This window comes from Acinonyx jubatus, chromosome B1, assembly GCF_027475565.1.
Source record: "Acinonyx jubatus isolate Ajub_Pintada_27869175 chromosome B1, VMU_Ajub_asm_v1.0, whole genome shotgun sequence".
Lineage (NCBI taxonomy): Eukaryota > Metazoa > Chordata > Mammalia > Carnivora > Felidae > Acinonyx > Acinonyx jubatus.
Window position 1 is genome coordinate 195,633,416 of NC_069382.1, and position 21,390 is coordinate 195,654,805.

General features: G+C 57.5%; 1 protein-coding gene across 1 annotated transcript; it reads left to right on the forward strand.

Annotated features, from left to right (window-relative positions):
• Window positions 1–2,427: 2,427 nt before the first annotated feature.
• On the forward strand, window positions 2,428–6,662 carry MSX1 (msh homeobox 1). The gene is made up of 2 exons (XM_027034396.2): window positions 2,428–3,121; window positions 5,455–6,662. Exons 1-2 carry the CDS (start codon window positions 2,653–2,655, stop codon window positions 5,895–5,897), a joined length of 912 nt encoding a protein of 303 aa, XP_026890197.1. The 5' UTR covers window positions 2,428–2,652; the 3' UTR covers window positions 5,898–6,662.
• The last annotated feature ends 14,728 nt before the right edge of the window (window positions 6,663–21,390 follow it).

Below are 21,390 nucleotides of genomic sequence, written 5' to 3' on the forward strand. Positions count from 1 at the left end.
CCCCGCAATTAGCGATGCGGCCCTTCTCCCGCCGCCCGGCTGGCCGGGCCCCCGGGCCCGCGCCGGGCCTCGCTGCGCCGCCGCGGGGGACGGCCCTGAGACCCCTCTGCGTCGCGCGGCTGCACTCTCGGGGTTCGAGCCCCTGCGCCGCCCTAAAGCTGAGGTTCTTAGCTGGCGGACTCCAAGAGGGTCCAGAGCGCCCCCCTCCCCGTCCCCCTCCCCTGAAGTTGGTTTTACTGTTCACCGTTTTTCTACGGAGGAAGTTCTTAGATCAGACTGGCAATCTGATCTAAGAGTGTTGGACTCTGGAGATGGGAGACAGCGGCGGAACAGCGCAAGCCTCATCGCAAAGACACGCTATCTGTGGAAAGGGTGACCTAAAGAGCCAAGGGGCCTCGGTTCCCTCTCCCCGTCTAACCCCGGTGCGGAGGGAGATTCCGGCTCGGCTGTAGGGTTCGGTCCGGCCACAGCTAAATTGAAAATGCAGGCCATAGAAGTTCGCTGTCCGGGCTGGGATGCTAGCCCACTGTTCGGCCTGCAGCCTTGCTGAGCGTCGGTTCGGTCAGCTCTGAAATGGGTCGTACGGCTGGCCGTGGATCCTGGCATCCTCAGGCGTACCTCCTGGGCCTTGGTTCCGCTGCCTGGTGGCAGGACGCTATTCGTCTTACCCCTGCCCCGGGGTACCGGGAGTTTCAGACAGGCCGCGTGGGTGCACCGCGCCTCTAGCTGGGCCCGACGCGAGCGGGAGGCCCCAAACCCTGCCTAATGCTTGTGTTGCAGTCTCGGACGAGTAAGGAATCTGGAAACGCGGCGTAAATTTCACAGATGCGTGTATTCCTGAACCCCTCCCCCCCCCCCCCCCGCCCCCCAAGGCCTGAACCCATCTCTGGAGCCTATGGACAGATGTGAGGCTGCCGATCACCCTGGCGTCCGTCCGCAGCCCGACCCCTCCCGCCAGACCCCGGACGCCGTCAGGGTAATAAAGTTCCCGCTCTAGCAATTCATTTTCCTTAATCTGGACGCCCCTAACCTACAGCTTTTATTGCGCCCAGTTAAAAGGCGAGGGAATTCGCGGTCCCTGCGCGCTCGGATAATTACCCCTAAATGGCCACGGCAGCCCCTCGTGTTTCCTGGAGATTAGAACCCCGCAGTCATCAATGGCGGGTCCCGGTAAGCCGCCAGTCACCGCCGCTGGCTCCCTAGGGGTCGCCGGCCTGGGCCCCGGGATAAGAGGCCATAAAGAGGAGAGGCAGAAAACTGCTGAGCCCCATTTTTTTAGCAGAAAAAAAAATCACGTCTCCTCCGAAACTGGCGAAAGAAGAGTTCTCCAGCCCAGCTATCAAGGATCCTTCCCAGGGACCGTCCTCTTTCTCCGCTGACCCCCTCCCACAAACGTGCCTCCCCACTCCTGTACCATCCGCGACCCAGAGGCAGGGACGTGTTATTGTTTCCGCGGACGCGTTGAGGTCACGTTAAGGCCAGACCAGCGTTTTGTTGACGTTTCTGCTGGTTTTATTTCAATAAGTTCTGTATCAAAAGGACCCGGCGGCTCCTTCCCCCAGCTGGTCGCCGGTATAGGTGTTGCAATCCTCCCAGGGAAGTTCACAGCGGGGGGAAAGTACACATCATGAACGAAAATCGATTAACGACCCCGGATAATATCCTGTGTTCTCATTCTTAGCGTCTATAGCACCACAGGAGAGTGGCCGCTTTCGGCAAACTTCAGTCCAGCGCCTAGAAAGAGACAAAGGCCCACTTCTACTCAGAGGTAAAGTTTTGAAGATTGAAACAGAGGAAGAAAATAGAGGTTTGTTTTTGTTTTTAAGAAATTAATCCTTCTTTCTACTAGAATACATAACCATCCAGATTTTTTTTTTTTTAACTGTGAAAGAAGTATGTCTGAAATGACTCGTCTCCAATGATCGCGGGAGAGAAGACGGGAGGCAGATAGCGGAGGGGGACGGAGAAAGAGACACAGCGGGTGGCCGCCAAAGGGAAACGTAAAAGAAGCCTTGATAGAAACAGGAAAGGAGCAGAGGAAAGAGGGAGGCGTGGGAGAGAGGGGCGATCAAGGAAGGGAAGAGAGGGGAGGGCAGAAGAGAAGGGACGAGGGCAGGGAGAGTCCCCCAGGAAGACAGAAAACCTAGAGAGCCGCGGGGACCGGGAGACAGACGCGCGGCCCAGGCTGCAGCGCGGAAGAAAGTTTCTCCGGCGCCCCCTCCCCTCCCCTCCCCTCCCCTCCCCTGCCCTCCCGGGGCCCGGCCCAGTCCCGCGCGCCCAGCGGCCCAGTGCGCCTCGGGGCCCGTCCGCAGGAGCGCGGCCCAATGGCGGGCGCCGGGCCCGCCCCCTCGCGCGCTGATTGGTCGCCGCGGCGCCGGCCTCGCCTTATTAACAAGTTCTCTGGGGAGCTGCGGCCCGACCCGGAGCCGGCGAGTGCGCCCGGGAACCCGGCCTGCGCGGCGGCGCCAGCGAGGAACCAGGCCCCGAGCGCCGGAGCCGGCCTTCTGGGGAGGGGCGGGAGGCGCGCGCGCGAGGGCCCGCCCGGCCAGGGCCCCGGGCGCACCCAAAGGCCCCGGCCGCGCTCCCAGCTCGCCCCAAGCCCATGCCCGGCGGCTGGCCCGTGCTGCGGCTGGAGGGGGGGCCCGGCTCTGCATGGCCCCGGCTGCTGACATGACTTCTTTGCCACTCGGTGTCAAAGTGGAGGACTCCGCCTTCGGCAAGCCGGCGGGGGGAGGCGGGAGCCAGGCCCCCAGCGCCACCGCGGCCACGGCGGCCGCCATGGGCGCAGACGAGGAGGGGGCCAAGCCCAAAGTGTCCCCTTCACTCCTGCCCTTCAGCGTGGAGGCGCTCATGGCCGACCACAGGAAGCCCGGGGCCAAGGAGAGCGCCCTGGTGGCCTCCGAGGGCGCACAGGCGGCGGGCGGCTCAGCGCAGCCCCTGGGCGCCCGGCCGGGGTCTCTGGGAGCCCCGGACGCGCCGTCTTCGCCGCGGCCGCTGGGCCATTTCTCGGTGGGAGGACTTCTCAAGCTGTCAGAAGATGCGCTCGTCAAAGCCGAGAGCCCCGAGAAGCCCGAGAGGACCCCGTGGATGCAGAACCCCCGCTTCTCCCCGCCCCCGGCCAGTAAGTAGCCAGAACCCAGGCGGCGGGGGAGGGGGGGGGCGGGCGGGGGTGCGGGGCGGGAGGGCGCCAGGCCTGGAGCCGGCGCCTGCCTGTCTCCAGCAGCTGCGTACCTGCAGCCAGGTACCCGGAGCCCATGCTGCAGATCTGTTGGCGGGGCGGCCGGGTTCGCCACTCTCCCTACTCGCGTCAGCCAGAGGGGTAGAGGCCTGGCTGAAGCCCAGCTCTCGGTCCACTTTCGCGGACTCCTCGCCTTGGCCGGGCGACGCTGGGCGTGTGTGTGTGTGTGTGTGTGTGTGTGTGTGTGTGTGTGGCGGGGGTGCAGTTAACTTCCAGGGCAAGGTGTCTGGGCACCCTCCCCTCCTGCTCCTATCAAAAGACCCCGGGAGTCCCCACTTCCCTATCTGCCCCTATGCCCTGTTACTTGGCCGTTATCCCTACGGATGGGTCCAGGCGGTGCGGACATCTTCCCTGCGCTCAGAGTTTCACTTTCTCATAGAAGGCTGCCCCCCCCCCCCTCCACCCCGCATTAAAGTACCTCTCTGCCCTGAGGTTCTGAACCTCTTGCAAAATTCCCCCTTCCAACCCTTCAGATTTCAGACAGATACTTGGTGCTCACGGTGGATCGTTCAATTAGTGGGAGGGGGCACTCAGGTCCAGCGGAGGGGGCGGGGCACCAAGTCAATTAGTGGGAGGCGTCCCCTCCGTGGCGGTGGGAAGCTCCCAGACGTCGCCCGACAGGGCCACCGGAGCGGACTCCAGCCGCCATAGGCGCGTTCGGGGTCGTTGCAAGGCCTCGCGGTCCCCCGGCTTCTCTGCCCAGCAAACACGCTCGGAGATATTTCAGGAGCACGGGAAATTCCCAAGTTTTCCTCGTTTCCTCCGATTATTTTGCGCGGCATAATAGCAACCCGAATTCAATGGCGTGATGCTGAGGCATGATTTTTATCTGGGGATTAAACGTCTTTGAAAGGCCAGCCCCTCCCTGGGCCTAAAGGCTGGAGAAGGTGGCCCCGGGCTAGGCTGTCGCTACCGAAGGGATTGACGTTTCCCTCGGCGCCCGCCCCTCGGGCGGCCCGGCGGAAAGCGAGTCGGGGGCCAACTGCTTCCCGGACTCTCAGTGGCCTGGAGCAGGGAAGAAGGGGGGGATGTTAACACAAGATTTCGTTTGACTCATATCCTGGTGGTCTGCGAGCCCAAAGGCTCATTTAAGGAAAAAAAACAAACAAACGAAAAAACATGCATACTTGGGCAAAACCCGCATGGTGAAACATTATGTACTTGAATTCATTTTTCCCCCGAGGGAAGCCGCTGGGTAGGCAAAGCGTCCTTTCCAGGACTCGGGAATTCGGTTAGGGCCTCCACGCGGACCCCAAAGTCGTTGAGATCCCCGTTGTCCTGGGAATAATGTGTTCTCCGTTTTATCTGGCCACAACTGCCCTGTTGTGGCAGGGGTTCACTGGCCCAGAGGACTCCGACTGGTACCTTCGGGAGCCCTCTGCCGGGGCGCTGGCTCACCGCCCATCTTTGAGGTACATTCTGAAGCCATAAGAAAAAGCTTGGCACCGTTCATCTCCGTGGACTGAGACCCAGCTGGAGGAGAAGCCATTGCAACCCCTCTCCCACTCACCCCCATTTGTGTGTGACCAGAGGGCCAAGGCGCTGGGGGTGGCTGAGCCCCAAGAGACAACTGAGACCACCGGAAGATGCAACCCCCCTCCCCTTGGCACTTCGTATATTTGGGATATGGCCGCCTGTGCAACCTTCTGACCGCCTGACAGCCGGCTCTGCTCGCCTGCCATCCCCTGAGACGGTCCTTAGACCCCTGTAGGAACACGCCGTTCCAAGGGGAAGAGATCTGGGCCTAGCCTAGCGCTGAACACTTTGGTGGGCACACATACATGTTCACCCAATGCAGAAAACTAGATGTGATCTTGGGTTGGGTGCAGGGCCTTTCTGCCTGTTTCATCAACCTTATTAACACCTACGGTCCCAGCCTGGGCGACGGTGGGAGGAGGCCCGCCGCCGAGGCCCTCCAAGCAGCCATCTAGCACGAGGCATCCCACCTCTTCCCACTTAAGTTCGGGCCTTGAACACGCGCGCGTTTCACCCGGAATCTTTGTTTCCTCGTTTGCAAGAAGTAGACGGAAACGTCTACCCCGCGGGGCGTGGCAATTGGAGAAAATCTTTTCCAAGTGTCTCTCCCAGCACTTGGCACCGAGGTGCCCCACGCAAATGAATAGCCGGTATTGTTGTTGACTACTGTTACTGCTTTGTGGGCAGATTACACTCCCGCGCCGCTTTCTTAACCCCCTGCCTTTCTCTCGGCCCCCTAGGGCGGCTGAGCCCCCCGGCCTGCACCCTGCGCAAGCACAAGACCAACCGCAAGCCGAGGACGCCCTTCACCACCGCGCAGCTCCTGGCGCTTGAGCGCAAGTTCCGCCAGAAGCAGTACCTGTCCATCGCCGAGCGCGCCGAGTTCTCCAGCTCGCTCAGCCTCACCGAGACGCAGGTGAAGATCTGGTTCCAGAACCGCCGCGCCAAGGCCAAGAGACTGCAGGAGGCCGAGCTGGAAAAGCTGAAGATGGCCGCCAAGCCCATGCTGCCACCCGCGGCCTTCGGGCTCTCCTTCCCGCTCGGCGGCCCAGCGGCGGTAGCGGCTGCGGCGGGCGCCTCGCTCTACGGTGCCTCTGGCCCCTTCCAGCGCGCCGCGCTGCCGGTGGCGCCCGTGGGACTCTACACAGCCCATGTGGGCTACAGCATGTACCACCTGACATAGAGGGTCCCAGGGTCCCCTACCTGCGGTTCCAGCCCATTCCTCCAGCCCCTGTCTTCTGCAAAGCAGCAGGAGCCCCCCACCCCCACCCCACCCAGTGAGCTCCCCTTCCACCCCCGACACTGCTCTGGTTTATCCTCGGCCGCTCCCTGCGTTCACTCACCGAAGTCTGATCCCCTCCCCTAAAGTGGCTGGAAGGGTCCCTTAACACTCTTCTAGAATCTAGACCTACCCTTTGTGTTACAGATGGATAAACTGGGGTTAGAGAAGTTAAATTTCCCAAGGGGCCTCAGCAGAGTTAGCTGTTGGACGGGCACCAGAGGCTGCGTCCTGTATCCCTGCCTCCTGCCCTGACACCCCGCGCGAAAAGCACAGGAAAAATACTCCCGCCTGAAGATTTTGGAAATGAGAACAGTTGGAGAGAAAGAGAACATGCCAGGGGAGATGGGCCTCCCCACCGCCCCCCGCCAGCCCCCAGGTCCTTCCTTCGGAAAAGTTCAGAGAACTTCAACAGCAGAACGTTTGTTTGCGGTGGGGGGAGGGGGGGCACACAGATGCGTTGCAAAGGTAGGTTGGAGGGACCCCTCTCACCAGTATCAGAAGAAACTGTAAAATAAAATTTAAAAATCCTGTTTCTTATTTAACAGTACGTTTGTGTGTCTCTCAAGAATCCCTTTGGAAGGGATGGTGTGTAATATACTGTATATTTGAAATTTTATTATCATTTATATTATAGCTATATTTGTTAAATAAATTAATTTTAAGCTACAAGAAATGATCTCTTTATTGAGTTAGGCTTTTATCTGAATTTCACGTCTTCACACATGCGATTGCCTTTCAGTGCGATGGTACTTTAACGCCTTTCAAAGGTGACCACGATATTCCGGGACAGAGGGGGGGCGTCTCTTTGAACACACAGGACAGATCTGCGCTGGCAAAGTCAAGTGGAGAGTTGAAGCAATTACCTACGATAATTAGGCTCAATTTTCCAATTCGCTTTAAGCTGAAATCGACACTTGCTCAGGTGACCCAGAACCGACTCTTTCTTTTTTCTTCCTTTTTAACCTGTCTATGAAAACAAAGCGAATCACCCAAATGGTTTGATGACTGCGGACAGCTAATCCAGACAATTCCCACCCCCGCAAACCTGTTTTTCCCACAGGAGGCCAGGTGGGGGGTGGAGGCACAGCTTTCCTTCTCTAAGTCGCTGCGCTGGTGTAGACCCGGTTTGTGGATTTAATTTTGAGCTGCCAGAATGTGAACTCCTTCACACCCCCTATTAGGACCCCTAAACACAAACCACTTTACTGAAAACCCAAGGCGGCAATACACTTCCCACCTTGGCGTGTCCTTTGCATGAGCCCTCCCCCCAAACTCTCACAGACTCCGTTTTTTTCTTTTATATAGTAGGTTAAATTCAGGCTTCCAGGAGAATAGATTTGAACGAGCGCCAAGTTTTAGCCTTCTGGGGCGAATTCTGCAAGGATGTTGATAGCAGAAAATGACCTCCTAGTAAACGGGGCCTACTATGTTCCAGGCACCGCTCTGTTCTCTTTCGAGTTGGGGGCCCCTGTTGAATTCTCACCAGATCTGCGTGCGTCCCCCCTCCCCCGGCCTTGCCTCCACCCCGCCTTGGCCCGCGCCTCCAGACTCCACGCGGGACAGCCCCAGGCAGCCTTTGCGGCGAGCAGGCCAACGGTTGTTACAACGCAAAGTATCTGGCGTTGGACTTGGGGAGGGTGGACGTCTCCACGGATAGAGGCCGTGGCTCAGGGTGGAAACCGAGTCTTGGGCACACGGCGCTGTTTCTAGCCCCAGGCGCCGGAGCTCTGCCTAGGAATTCCAAGAGCGCACAGGGTTGCGCCCATGCACCCCCGGGCCGGCTGTGAGCTTTCGCCCGGCAAGTTCCGGGGTACCCTGGTTCTAGGATCTTCCAGTCTCCGTAGCGCCGGCAAACGTTCGATCCCCGAGGCTGCAGTCTGAGCATGCCACAACTCCCCTCCGGAGGAGAAGAAAGCAAGCTTGCTGTGGAGTGCAGTTCCGCAGGACCAGACAGACTGGGGGAGCCCGGAAGCCGGGCTCCCAGAAGTGCGGTCAGAACCCGAATCCGGGCCTCCTTGTCCCCGAGAGAGAGCAGTTAGACCTAAAAAGCTCTCAGACTCACGTAGTCAGTCCTTGGAAGGCGCTTGAGGGCCGAGGTACATCGCTGCTTCCTTCCGGCAGACGCAGAAAGGGGTTGTTTTTGCTTCCCCTCTACAAACTAAGCAACCCGACCGCGATGGAGCGAAGGACACTGCCTTCTACACATTTTCCAGCTTCCTTCCTGGAACACCCCTCGTGATTCTCCCGTCCTGGGGATAGCATTGAACCTGAAGTCAGACAAGCCAATGTGATTCACCCCAGCCCTGCCACTTAAACTTTGCCTGACTTGGGATAAGGAAGATCTTCCGTTTCTTGCTTCCTTAGTTCTCTCATCTGCAAAATGGGCCTAGAAATCCTTCCCACTCCCAGGATTCTGGAGAAGCGACAACGAACCCCTGCGAGAGAGGGCGCCCAGGGAGTAGGGGGCGGGTCTGAATTTTCTCAGTTCTCAGTGCGTCCGCAGCACCAGAGGCTTTTCCTCAAGTGCGGGTAGGGGAATGGTGGGGCAGGATCAGGTGTCTCCGCTGGCTCGGACTCCCGGGCCTCCTGGCTCCTCGAAGTTTGGCAATTTAGGGTCGAGGCAAACTTAGAGCAACATAATTGCAGTAATGAGCGACGGCTCGCGCTCTGCAGACGCGCCTCGGCTCCAAAGAGGCGGTAGCTGCAGGCGAGGCGGGCGCGCCCCCTTCCCCCACCCAGCACCTCAGAGGGTTGGAGGAGGCGGCCGCCCTGGGACCCCCGCTCGCGCCCGCCTCCGCGCGCGCCTCCGCCCGAGTCGCCGGCTTGGGTCCGGGTTTCCTTCCACTCCCGTCTCCCCTAGTTTCTTTTCGTCTAGTTCTTTCTCTCCCTCCTTTTTGTTTCTGAATTCCCTATCTCAATAGAGCATGCACACAGAAGGTGTCCAATAAATGTTTGCTGGATCGGAGCGGTGCCCTGGTGTGGGGTGAGGGCCCCGAGTCAGATTCAGCCAGGTCTGGTGGGAACTGGAGGCGGGGTTCTGGGCACCGCTGCTCGTTCAGCCCTCTGAACTAAGTTGCTTGTTTTTCAAGCGAGGGCAGAGTGGGCAGGGGGTTCCCAGGCCTGGTCCTCTACGGATCGGTTTCCTCCTTTGGCAGAAAGCACCGGATCGTTCACTCGGAGTCACCACGTATGGCGCCCAGAGGAATTCCTGACATCGCCGACCCCCCCCCCCGCCCCCCCAGAACCTTAGGGGATTGTTTTACAAGGGAGTGGACAGCAGCCCAGAGAGGTTACGTGATTTCCCAAGGTCACACAGCCCACAAAGGGTAGAGCAGGGATTCGAACACAGGTTACAGGGCGGCATCTACGCTTTCCCCCCACTGCCCAGCCCTGTCTCCTGGAGGGTCACCTAGCGCCTGAGTGGCTCTTGGAGGCTGGAAGAGGCCTGCGAAGCGCGCATGTCGCTGGCAAACCGGCCCCGGGAACCCAGCCACAGCCCCACGAGTTTAACTCCTTCGTGCTCTGACCACGAGCAAGCCCCGTCCCTTGGGGAACAAAAGGGGCTTCTCACCTGCCCTACGAGCCGTCTGTGAAGGCATTTTCGGTTTGTTGGGGAGCAGACAAAGCCTCGATCTGCAAACTCAGCTTCTGACCACGCCGGCCGGGCCGAACAGGCCCAAGGTCGGTGGCGCGGCGCCCCAGGTCGGAGAGATCGCTCCGGGGCAGGGGCCCTGGTGCGCTTTCGCTCCGCGTGGGTCCGCGGGGGGCCGGGGCGGTCGCGGTCGCGGCCCTGCGAGGCCGGGGAGGGGTGGGGAGCTCGCGCCAAGCGCGCCTTGTTTTGGGGTCCTTTTCTCCGCTCGTTGACCCCGGGATTGAAGGCCCCGGTCGCGCAGGAGGCCCAGGGGAGACAGTTACTCAGGAGGCGGGGGACCTCAAGTGCGAAGCTTACGCGGGCCGTGAGCCTGGCGGGGTCCCGTACCGAATGATGCCCCCCTTAGTGACCCGCGGCCCCGAGGTGAGCCCGGCCTACGCCCCGCCTGGAGCCCTCGGGGGCGCAATGGGAAGCAGCAAGGAGAGGCTGCGGCCGCCTTTCAACTCGGCGGCTGGCGCCGGCCTGGCCGGGCCCCCGGGGCCGCGCGGCCTCCCCGGCTCTGTCCCCGCCCTCCCAGCCGCTCGAGAGGCGGCGAGGCCGGGACACTCCCCCAGCCCGGACTCCGGCCGCTCCCGGGAAACACCTTCACTGTCCCCTGCCCACGACCACCAAGCGTCCATTCTCCGGCGCACACGGAGTCCCCACTTCAGACTCGCGGATTTCCTTTCGCTGCACTCGACAGTTTCCACTCCCGCCCTCGCACAGCACCCCTGCTCCAGGCCTAGGGGGACCCTCTCATCACACCCGCCTGCCTCTCGCACAGCGCCCTCCCGCGGCGCCGCGAGTCTACAGCCCCTGCTCTTCGCGGCGCTGGAGCCGGACGCTGGGTCAGGCTCGCTCCGAGACGGAGCTATTACGCATGCGCGCCGTCGTCTTCGTCGCCGTCATCGCATACACCGCACACCAACAAACACTGCAACACACACACATCTAACACAACACATGCAACACAGGCACGAGACAGACACCCAACACATCCAACCAGCACGCGCGCGCACAGACACCCAGCCCCACGGACATCTACGTACGCCGCACACCCTGTACGCACAGAACTAACACACACACACACACACCAACACCCACCATCAACACACACGTCCCAGTTTATAGAGGCAAACATACAACGGCAAGGTGCCACCCTTCCACGTCCCTACTGCAGTTCAGCCCCCAGGACCTGGCGACGCTGCGAGGCGCGCGGAACCTTGGTGCGAGACCTTCATTGAATGGAGGCAGATGAACGCCAAGAAATTGTGGACACAGCCAGCCACAGCAAGAGACTCCAGGCAGAGGCCTATCAAAGCCGCTTGAAGCCACTCACACTGGGCAGATGAGCCGGAGCCACAGGAGCAGACTGGGCGACTCAGGGCACCACGGGCGGGGGAGAGGGGACACACTGTGTGGAGGGCTCGGGAGCTGTTCGTGCCGGCGCTGGGAGTCAACCCTAAAACGCAGAGCTTCTACTTGAAGGCTGCTAGAGGCGCCAGAGGGAGCGCCCGGAGCTCCCTCGCAAGAACCCTGGGTGACTTCAGCTTCTTTTCTCCTCCTGGGGCTCCTCCACTGGGGCCACCCCCACCCCATTCCCACCCCTGTCTGCGCACCGCCTTCTCCTGCTTCCGCAGAGACTTAGACCACCTTCCTAGGGCTCAGATGCGATGTCTGCTCTTGCCGGGCTGCACCCAGGCCCAAGATCTGGAATGTCCATCCAGTCCCCCGGCACAGCAAATCCCCGCCCCCCCCAACTCTACAACACACAGGCACTGAACCCTGCTCCCCCACCGAGAAGGCGGTGCGTTGAGAAGGAGCCAGCTACTCAGCGTTAGGACATTGATGGATCGCCCCAGCCCATCTGGTCGTAGGATTCATGGTTTTGGTACTCATTAGCTGTGTGACCTTGGAGAAGTTACTTAACCTCTCTGAGTCTCACTTTCCCCCCACGTAAAGTGTGGAATCGTGGTGAGAATCCCTTCCTATTATCGTGGGTATAAAACGAAGTGCTCTCTGTGAGCTGCTTGGCACTTGCAGCATTAAACATAGATAATGGGTAATTAAGAGAGACGAATTTCAAAGGGGTGGGTGTGTGGGTGCGCGCGCGCGCGCGCGCGCGTGCGCGTGTACCTCTCTGGAGACTCCAAAAGACAGTCGGGGCAGTCGACTCGAACCTGAGGGCTGGAATCGGGTTCTGCCTCTCTGGGTGGTGACGTCTAGCGTGTCACGAGCGCCTCTCCGGGGCTTCGGAATGGGCCCGAACGCCTGGCTCACAAGGCCTTGAGCGCCGCCGCAGGGGTGCAGTAAAGAATTCGAGGGCCGATTCTTCATTCGGGGCCTGACTGGGGACAGACGGCGGGAACGCCCCGCCCACCTGAGACCGCCTCGGAGTTGGATGGAGTACGAGCCCCGCGTGGTGGCCTTTGCTGCCCATTTTACAGGCGAGCAGACTGGCTCCAGGCGGCGCGGAGCAGAAGCTGGATCTTAGCCGGCAGCTCAGGGGACCGCAGGGACTGCCTCCCTCCCCTCCCCGGGGAAAAGCGGGTTTTGACAGCCACGCGGGGCTGGGATCTGTCTGCGAGGCTCCGCGAGGGCTGCGCTCCTGGCCGTGTGTGCGCATGGGAGGCGGCATTTGCGCTGTTTACGCGGAGCCGGTGGGGTGTGTTGGGGGCGCGGTCTGGGTGACGTCGGAGTCTCCCCTGAGGGGGCCAGTCCCCAGTGTCTCCCTCCTGGGAACTTCCGGGCTCCTCCACCGAGTCCTGTCCCTCTGTCTCCGCTCAGATGAGCTGCCCCTAGGGTAGGCTGGACTCCCATGCTTTGCGAGGTTATTTTTCAAAAAGACCCTGTTTCCTCTCTGGTGATGCCCTTGGATCCCCCAGTGATAGGAGTAGTGACCCACCCTGAGTTCTGTGGACTCAGGCTCCACGTCTGTTAAGTGGGCACAGCAATGACTCCTAGCAGGGGTCCAGAAAAAGAAGAGAAAAGGGATCTCCTGGTCTGTTGGTCTGTTTCGTTCCCCCCCCCCACCCCCCCCCCCGTGTTCCCAGTTGGGGAATCAGAGTAGACCTGTCCCTGCTGACGTGACAGCAGCTGACACGTACTGAGCCCTTGCTTGCTCCAGGACCACTCCAAGTGGTCCGTGGGGATTATGCCAACAAGTCCACACCACCGACACACAGGCACCAGTGGAATCCCCATGTCACAGAGGAGGAAAAGGAGGTATAGGAAGATGAGCGACACAAGCAAGGTCACAGCACTGGCGACAGCTGGAGCAGGCTTCTGACCCAGGCAGCCTCTGCTGGGCTCTGTCACTGAGCCTTTCTGAGCTTTGGTTTCCTGGTCCGAGGAGGAGGGGAATCACTTTCAGGCTGGTGTGGGGACGCTGCGGCTGTCCCCCGACCGGAAGGCGCTCTGAGAACCCCAGGGCACACAGCACAGGGGCGGGATGACCACCCCACCTCTTCGCCGGTGGCTGCCCCATGGCCCTCCAGCCGGCTGCTTGGAAGTCCGAAGGTTCTGATCCTCCGAGGGCAGTGGCAGCGGGGGTGAGGTGGGGTCGGGTGATGGATGGGGAAGTGGGTCTGGGGCCAGAGGGGAAGTGTGCTCTTGTCCCTGGACGAGACCCAAAGGATGGATGGAAGACTGTGGCCACTGTGGACCTGGAGTTCAAAGATTCTTCCTTTCATCCTCCTTCTGTGACTCAGGCGCCCTCATTAGCTCATATTACAGGTGAGGAAACTGAGGCTTGAAGGGGTCGTTGCGATTTGGCTGAGGTCACGCAGAAAGTCTGGGCAGAGCCTGGATCCCTGGTTTTAGTCCAACGTTCTTTCATTCATTCATTCAATGGCAATTGGACACATTAGCAAATAAATATGAATTTCGGGTAGAAGTGAATGCTGGGAAGGGAGAAAATAAGAGCGTGAGGACTGGAGGTGGTCAAAGTGGACCCCTCTATGGAGGAGCAGGGTGTGGGCTGGGACCCAAAGAGTGAGGAAGAGCCTGGAGTTCCAAGAAGAGCCAGGAGAAGATTCTAGATCCTTCCATGGAGAGGGACCAGTGCAAAGCCTCTGAGGCAGGAAGAGCCATCGGGGCTGGGCGCTGGACTCTGGTGCGGTTCGGACAGGAGCCCTCCAGGGTCGGCTTGGGTTTTCTGAAGCTCTGCTCTGTTTTAATGAGGGGAGAGGTGGGGACGGAGTAGGCGAGGTCCCCCGCCCCAGTTAGAGGACAAGTGTTAGTGACCTGGCCCAGGGTGGCCACCAGTGAGAAGTCGTTCCCTTGGCCTCTTCTCTTCTGTGACCCTATCCGCCTCCCCACACCACGGAAGGTGCGAGAAGCCTGGGGGCTTCTCAGGGCGAGGCAGCCCCAGACCCCAAAGATGTTTCTCTCCTCTCAGACTTGAGACCCTGTGCTTGGTGCCCAGCTCCCATGCTGGAGTCCCCTGGAGCCAGTGGGGCCTCAGCTGTGGGGCGGGGTTTGGGTGGGCTTCAGTTCTTGCACCCAGTTCGTCCATCTCCTCTCGTCCTACAAACTCTCTGAAGGCAGGCTATGGTTTGACAGATGTTTTCATTGTTTATGCCCGTGCTTTAGTAGGGTCTCCGGAGGGGAAGGGAGGTCCTCATCCCTTAAAGAAGCCCTCCCTCTGAGCCAGCCTCCGTGCCAGGCGTCCAATCACGCTCACTAGATTCACAGCCTGGCCTTTAGAGGAAAATATTCTCTGAGTCAGCTGGTCCAGAGATGTCAAGTGATGTGCCCAAGGTCGCCCGGCAGCTTCTGGGTGAACCGTCTGGAAGCTGGACTCCTGAAAGGATCCCCAGTTTTCCTGCCTGCTCTGGGGTCTGCAGGAAGAGATCGGAGAGGTGGGGGCTGAGCTGGCCCATCACCGCGCTAGCGATGGCTCTCTGGAGACGCAAGGAGGCGCCCTGGGAACCTTCCCAAGTACTAGGCCTTCTGGTGAAACTCACTGGAGAGGCTGGGCCTGGGGGCGCAGAGATCCGAAGCTCCTCCCCGTCGAAATGCCACGGGCCCCGGGTTGGGGGCAGCAGACCAACGCGCTGGTCTGGTCGGGAAACTCCTGGGTCGGGGACGAAGGCACGGGGCAGGTGCGCCCTGGGCGTGCACCACAGATGTACAGATCCGCCCCTGCAATGAGGACTCTATTTCCAGCAGGCGCACCCTGGATCTGACTCCAGGGGTCCCCTGGGAGCAGAGCGGGGTGAGGTGGAGATAGGACGTGAGGACCCCGGAAAGGGGGTTCTTCTCACTCTTCTTTGCCCCTCCCTCAGCTGATTTCTTCCTTTCTTCCCTTTTATTTTATATCCAATATGATAAATATACTGTCTTATGTTAAGAAGTTGTAAAGTGGCCGGTAGAGGTTCCTGGGACACTCGCTCATACAACAAACTATTACCGCGTGGACGCCTCTGACCCTGGCAATGAAAAGGAAAAGAAGGTTCCCAGGCCAGGAGGTGCATCAAATGGAAGGTGCGACTGGCGGTGGGGGCTGCTCCCCGTGGAGGGACAGAGGGGATGTTAGATTGAATAAAGGACTTTCAGGCCAAGGGACCACAAGCGTGAGGACGCCCAATCAATGACATGGGCAGGATTGCGAGGCCGTGGCCGGCCTTCAGCGGTGGAAAGGCACCGGCATGATTTATCTCGATGAGGAACGTCTCTGCTTTTACGCTGATTCACAAATCTAGATTCCTCTGATCATCATCCGGCAGGCATCTGCCCATTTTCCAGATGAGGGAACGGCGGCCCGCTCTTGGTGGGGGGGGTCTCCATTTTCCTGTGTAAATTTTCCTCCTCCCAGGCAGGACTGTAAAGTTGCTGGCGTCCTTGTTTCCCTCTGGGAGGGTGCCCGGCTGCTGGTCCGTAGCCAGGTGGGTCCAGCGCGGCACTGGCCAGACTCACTGGGATTGAGAGGCTCTCTGAAACAGTTTATTGGGCAAGCGCCCCCCTCCCCAACCTGGGAGCTGCAAGACCCAGTCTGATTTCGTTGGGTGGGCTTCATGGGTCTGTAACCAGGACGGTCATACAGGGACCCACTCTCAAAAGGGCCTCAGCCTGGGGTCTAATGCCGCAGGTGTGACCTTGAAGTTCTTAGTAAGTTTGGCTTTGAACTGATGTTTTATAAAGAATGCTCTGGGGGCTTGGACGCTTCTTGGCTGTTTGCTTCCCTGCTCCCTGTGAGTCAGTGCTGGGTGCACCCTCCCCTCTCTCCCCCGCAAGGCATTTAGGGTTAGGCATGATTGTGGCACATGTTCAGGGGGTAACTTGGTGGAGGCAGGCCTTTTGCCCACCTCTCATCCAGCTGCCTAGTAAATCCCAGTACGGAGACTTCAATACTCCCTGGGGGCCACCCAGCTGCCATGGGTAGTGGCAGGGGTCCAAGGGAAGAAGAGGTGCCCGATTTGAACTTCCCACCACTGTTGAGACTTGAAGGCTGGCGGAGAGGGAGCCCGGCAGCCGACGGACTGCATACTTGCATTCCAGGCCACAGTTTGGGGCTCCCAGGTGCCTGTGAGGGTTGTACCCAGGTCTCAGCATCCCTGTGAATGCCCAGGGGAGAGCAACATTAAATAGCGAACAGAAAACCCCACGGCAGGTCACGGGTAAGACTACAAGGAAAGGAAAAGTTTTATACGCGAGTACCTTGAACCGCACTTTCCCCTGCTTTTGGGGCAAGGGGCCGTGCATTTTTATTTGGCACGGGGCCCCGTAAACGATGTAGCTGGTCCGGCCCCCAAGTGCTAGGTGGCTTCTGGGTGTTTCTTCCCGCAGGCTCATTCGTGTGCCGCTGACCCGGTCAGCAGAGCTGAACCTCCGGGGGTCCGGGCACAGGTAAGAGCAACCTCTCAGCTAATAAACAAGTGTTCGTAAAATAGGACGTCTCTTTCCCCGTGAACCTCAGCTTTACGAGGAGGGACTCTTGGTAGCATGCCAGCAGGAAGTGTGGCCTGGTTCAGGGATGAAGGGTCTGCAGTGGGGACGCTGGGGGTTCCATGCCTGCAGTCAGAGAGCTGGCCAGGCACATGGACAGCCAGCCGCAGGGCGCATGTCCTGATGGGAGGGGGAGGCAACAGGGCCAGAGAGAGTTGGTGACGGTCCTGGTGTCCCACAGGGAGGGGAAACGGAGTGAGGCCAGGCACTCAGGTTGCTTGGTCCAATTTCAGTCCAAAGCCTCTTGCTTCCACAATCCAGCGGGAAGGGACTCCCTCACCAGCTCCCTCTGAAGCCAAGGAGGGAACAAGGCGTATTCCAGCTGGAAGGGATTCTGGAATCCTCCAGCCGGAGCTTTCTTTTCCAATCCTTGAAGACAATCATCTGAACGCTCTTTCACATCTCTTCAGAGACGGCTGTGTCCCTCTGTAACTCTCCGCGCTACGTTCTTTTGCTTCCTACCACTTGTCACCGTCACCCCCAGACATTATTGGTGTCCGGTCTGGCTGCCCCGCCAGGATGTTTCAATGCTGTGACCCCAGCGCATACCATGGGGCCTGGCACATTGTGGGTGACCAACGATGACTGTTGAACGAGTGAATGAATGAATGAATGAAACGAACCTCTGCGCCTCTGCTTCCTCGTACATTTCCAGGAATGGGACGCTCACTACCTTGCGGAACGACGAATGCCTCCATCTATCTGTCCATCCACTTACTTAGCGTTTATCATACCCATAATGCACCAGGCACTCTTAACTCCTTTTACAAGTATTTACTGGGCACCAAATTTATCCCAGGAGCTGCACCCATCCTGGGGGTATACTGGTGAGGAGGGAAAAAGATAGAACTTTTGTCCTTACGGAGCCTAGAGTCTAGAGGGAGACCGATACTAATTAAATATGACACGAATACACGTGAAATAATCATTTTAAGTATTTATGCTATTTAGTAATCACCCTTAGCATAAGGTCAGTGCTGCATGTGGAGGTGTTATTATCCCTCTTTTGCTGGAAGGCTCTGAGAGGAGGGAATTGGAGGTCAGAGAAGGTGGACACAGAGGGAGCTGAGCAGCAGGGGAGGATGGGAATTCGGGTCTGGTGTTCACGTCCGGGGCTCCTTCCACTGTGCTCCACGTGAAGCCTTCTTCTTTGTTGGGTTGTCCCAAGTTCCCTTCTGTCCTGCGGGTGTCCCGGGGCCGAGCTCAGTGCAGACAAGCAGGAATGATGTAATCCCCCGTGTTCAAGTCCCTGGGTGAGCCCTTGAAAGCATCTTCTCATTCACGGTGGGCACCTGCCGTTAACTCCAATTCACGCGTGCTGAAATGCACCACCTGAGGCCCCACAGCGATAGACCTTCCTCCCCGAGTTCACACACCAAGTTCACACAGCTGGTAAGTAGCAGAACCAGAGGCCTGGATCCAGGTCCCAGTTCTGCCACTTCCCGACCAGGTGACCTTGGCCAACCAGCTTTCCGCCCCGAGTGCTCATTTCCTCGCCGCTACGACGGAATGAGCAAATGTCAGTTCGGCTCTGTGTGTCTGTCCTCTTTGCCAGGCTTTGGTGAGGGCCACTTGGCGTGGTGACTGCAAAATGATCTCCCTAGCAATGTTGTCTGGGACACCGTGCTGTGTGTATGACGTTGTGCTTTGTTGTGACATTTCACCGAATCTCCTCGATGACCCATTTTGTGGATGGGAAAGAGGCTCAGAGAAGTTAAGGAACTATTCTGAGATCACATGACTTTTAAATGTAGTTGCTGTGGCTTGAGCCCAAGTCTGTCTGATTCCAGAGGCTGGACTCCACGCTTTTGCCCCCACCCAAGTCTCTTTGGCTAAATGTTCCCCTTGCGTCAGTGAGGCCTGATATGGTTTCTAAGACCCTCTCGCTTGCTGATTGGCCAGTCCTTTCCAGTCCCTCCGCAGCGGCTTCGGGAGGGATCTACCAAAAACTTACATCGGAACATTTCACTCCCTGAGTCTCAACCCCTCAATGGAGCCCAGTCTCGCTCACAGTAAAATGCAGAGTCCTTATTCCAGCCCACAGGACCCTGTGTGATCCGGCTGCCCCTGCCCCCTCTCCCTGTGATTTTCCCAACCACTCACGCCATGGTATCTGCTCTGGCCTTCTGGCTGTGTCTCAAGCACAGCACACTGGCCTGTGCCTCAGGGCCTTTGCACATGCTGTTTGCCCTTGCGTGGAATGACTTTCCCCTAGGTATTTGTATGCCTCCCTCACTCTCTCTCTCTCATGCTTCTGCTCTGGTGTCTCCGAGAAGCTGTTCCTTTTCTTCGTTCCTGAAATTGTACTGTCACTTTATGCTCCTCCTAACCTGGCTTTGTTTTTCTTCACTACCCAACAGCAGAGGACGTGCTTATATGTTCATATATTCCAGTTCTCCCCCACTTGATGCCTGGACTAGGAGAGCAGCGACTCTGTGTAGTTCCCTCCCCAGCTGGATCCCCAGCACCCAGAGCAGTGCCCAGCACACAGTAGGGCTTCAATATTTATTAATGAAATGAAGGATTGCCGTCTCCTCTGCAGGAGGAGCCCAAGGCTCTGAGAGGTTCTGTGACCAGCCCTGGGCCCGGCCGATCCTGGGGATCAGCTGGATGGCAAACCGGGCCCCCTCGAACGCTGAGCTCTTGGTCTCTGTCCTTACTGCTGCCAATTCCTTAGGAGAGGCACCAGGGAAGTTGGGTGCCCAGGAGGTGGCAAGAGGGACACAGATAATCAGTAGCCTCCGATCTGACAGCTGGCCCTGGCAGGCCCCAGGACCCCAGACTAGGGGACAGTGGTAAAGGTGGCAAAGGCCATCATCTCCACATAGGTCGACCAGCTCCCACTCATATCTTGCTACTTACCTGTCCCAAGCAGAGGCAGGATACCCCAAGATTCAAAGAAGGGACACACTCGAGGTGACAGGGTTTCCTGAGCAGGGAATGGGTGGGGATACCCTTTTCTGGAGCCAGAAAGCTGGGGTTCAAGTGCTGACCCCTCATTAACTGGCCATGTGACCCTGGGCACATTTATTTACTTCTCTGGTTCCTATCAGTCTTCCCATCTGTATAATGGGTGTTATAACAATTCCTGCCTCATAGACCATTAAAGGATTGGATGAGTTGGTGCATGTGACATGCTTGGAATAGTGACGGGGACTCAGGCCTCCATAAGCCATCAGTCACTCCTATCAGGCTCCTAGGACTCAGAAGCCAGAAAGCCTGAGGCTTCGGCTGTTTCCTGCCCTCCCACCCCCACCTAACATCAGCCATGGTGGGAGACAAAGTACAGGGGGAAAATGTTGGGAGAAGAGACACATAGATACCTGTATTCTTGTCTTGTAGACCCTAACCACAAACTGGGGAGCCTGGCAAAGCAGGAGTTAGGATTTTCTTCGCCAAATGAGAAAGCCCAGAAACGTTGAGATATTTTTCCTAGGGTTGCACAGTGAGGTCTGGGCTGCAGTTAGCCCTGGAGTCTGGGTGTCCGGACCTGATATTTACACATTTGCACACGGCACTGTTTCCCCTTCCTTTCCTCTCCTTGGATTTGCTCTTCTGCATTTTTTTTTTTTAAATGACTTGGATGAGCTCGAGCCTTAGGCTATAATTGGGAGTTGGACCCTGTTTTATCACTAATCCTAGGCGGGGGCCCAGCCGTGAAACTCTAAGGCTCTCAAAGTTTTCACCAAGCCCTATCAGACGGTGAAGTCTGTAAGGTAATTACAGACGATTTCCTAGAAGTGCTCAAAATGTAGGGAATCCAACTCGGATACAAGTATGATGAGCCATTTAAGTCATCAGTGTTTGAGTACTTTTCCCTGTATGTGGTGGGGGGACAGGAAGGGCACTTTGTCGAGCACCTAGTAGGTTCCGCACTCCTGTTTCTTAATCTATTATTTAATATGGGGCATGCCATCCCTGTTGTTCAGGGAATACTGGAGCCCAGGGTGGGTAAGTCAATTGCTCAAGGTCACACAGTTAATGAGCCAGTATCTGGAATTCATATTAAATTCTGTGCGATTCTAACACACAAGTCTGTCCTCTCTACCCACGCTGGCTTTAAGTGCCTGTTTAACACATTAATGAGCTCAGAAAGAACTCTGGAAGTGGTGGCAAAAATACAAACCAAGCAAAATGCTCATAAGAAGAGGAATGTTTAAAAAAAAAAAAAAAGCAAACAAAAAACAAACAAGCCCAAACCCTCTCCTGGTGTTGATGGTTTTCGCTGGACATTATAAAGAAACAGAAACTCTTAAAATCAGTCTTTGGACTTGTTAATAATGAGCTGGTAAGAGAATACTAATGAAATGTTATTAGTTTTTTTCTTGTTAAAATCTCATTTCAAATAATTCCGTTCGTCATCCTTTTTTTTTACGAGGAATGAAAACAAATGTTTTCCAAAGCTTCAAACCAAAATCTCTGTGTGGGTTTCTTGTTTTGAGCCAAATACACTCCATGTTTTCTCCCAGCGGGGAATTCCGCCCCCCCCCCAACCCCCAACCCCAGTGTTGTCCCAAGTCCTACACGTCCTGCTGGCCTAGCTTTTCCTCTCTGTCTTCAGATGTTAGTCCTGTCCCAACAGAGTCAGGTCCTGGGCTCGAATTTGAGATCCTTTTTTGTTAACCACCAAAACATTAGTTTTTGTTTTAACACAAGCCATACTTAAACACATTCCTGCTGTAAATAAACTGGAGACACACAAGAGTATAGAGCATATTTCCACTCTTCTCCCCAGGGGTTATCAGTTTTTTAAAGTTGTTTTTAGATTTAATTTTGACTTTTCATTAAGGAAGTAAGTTTTTATACTTTTAAAGG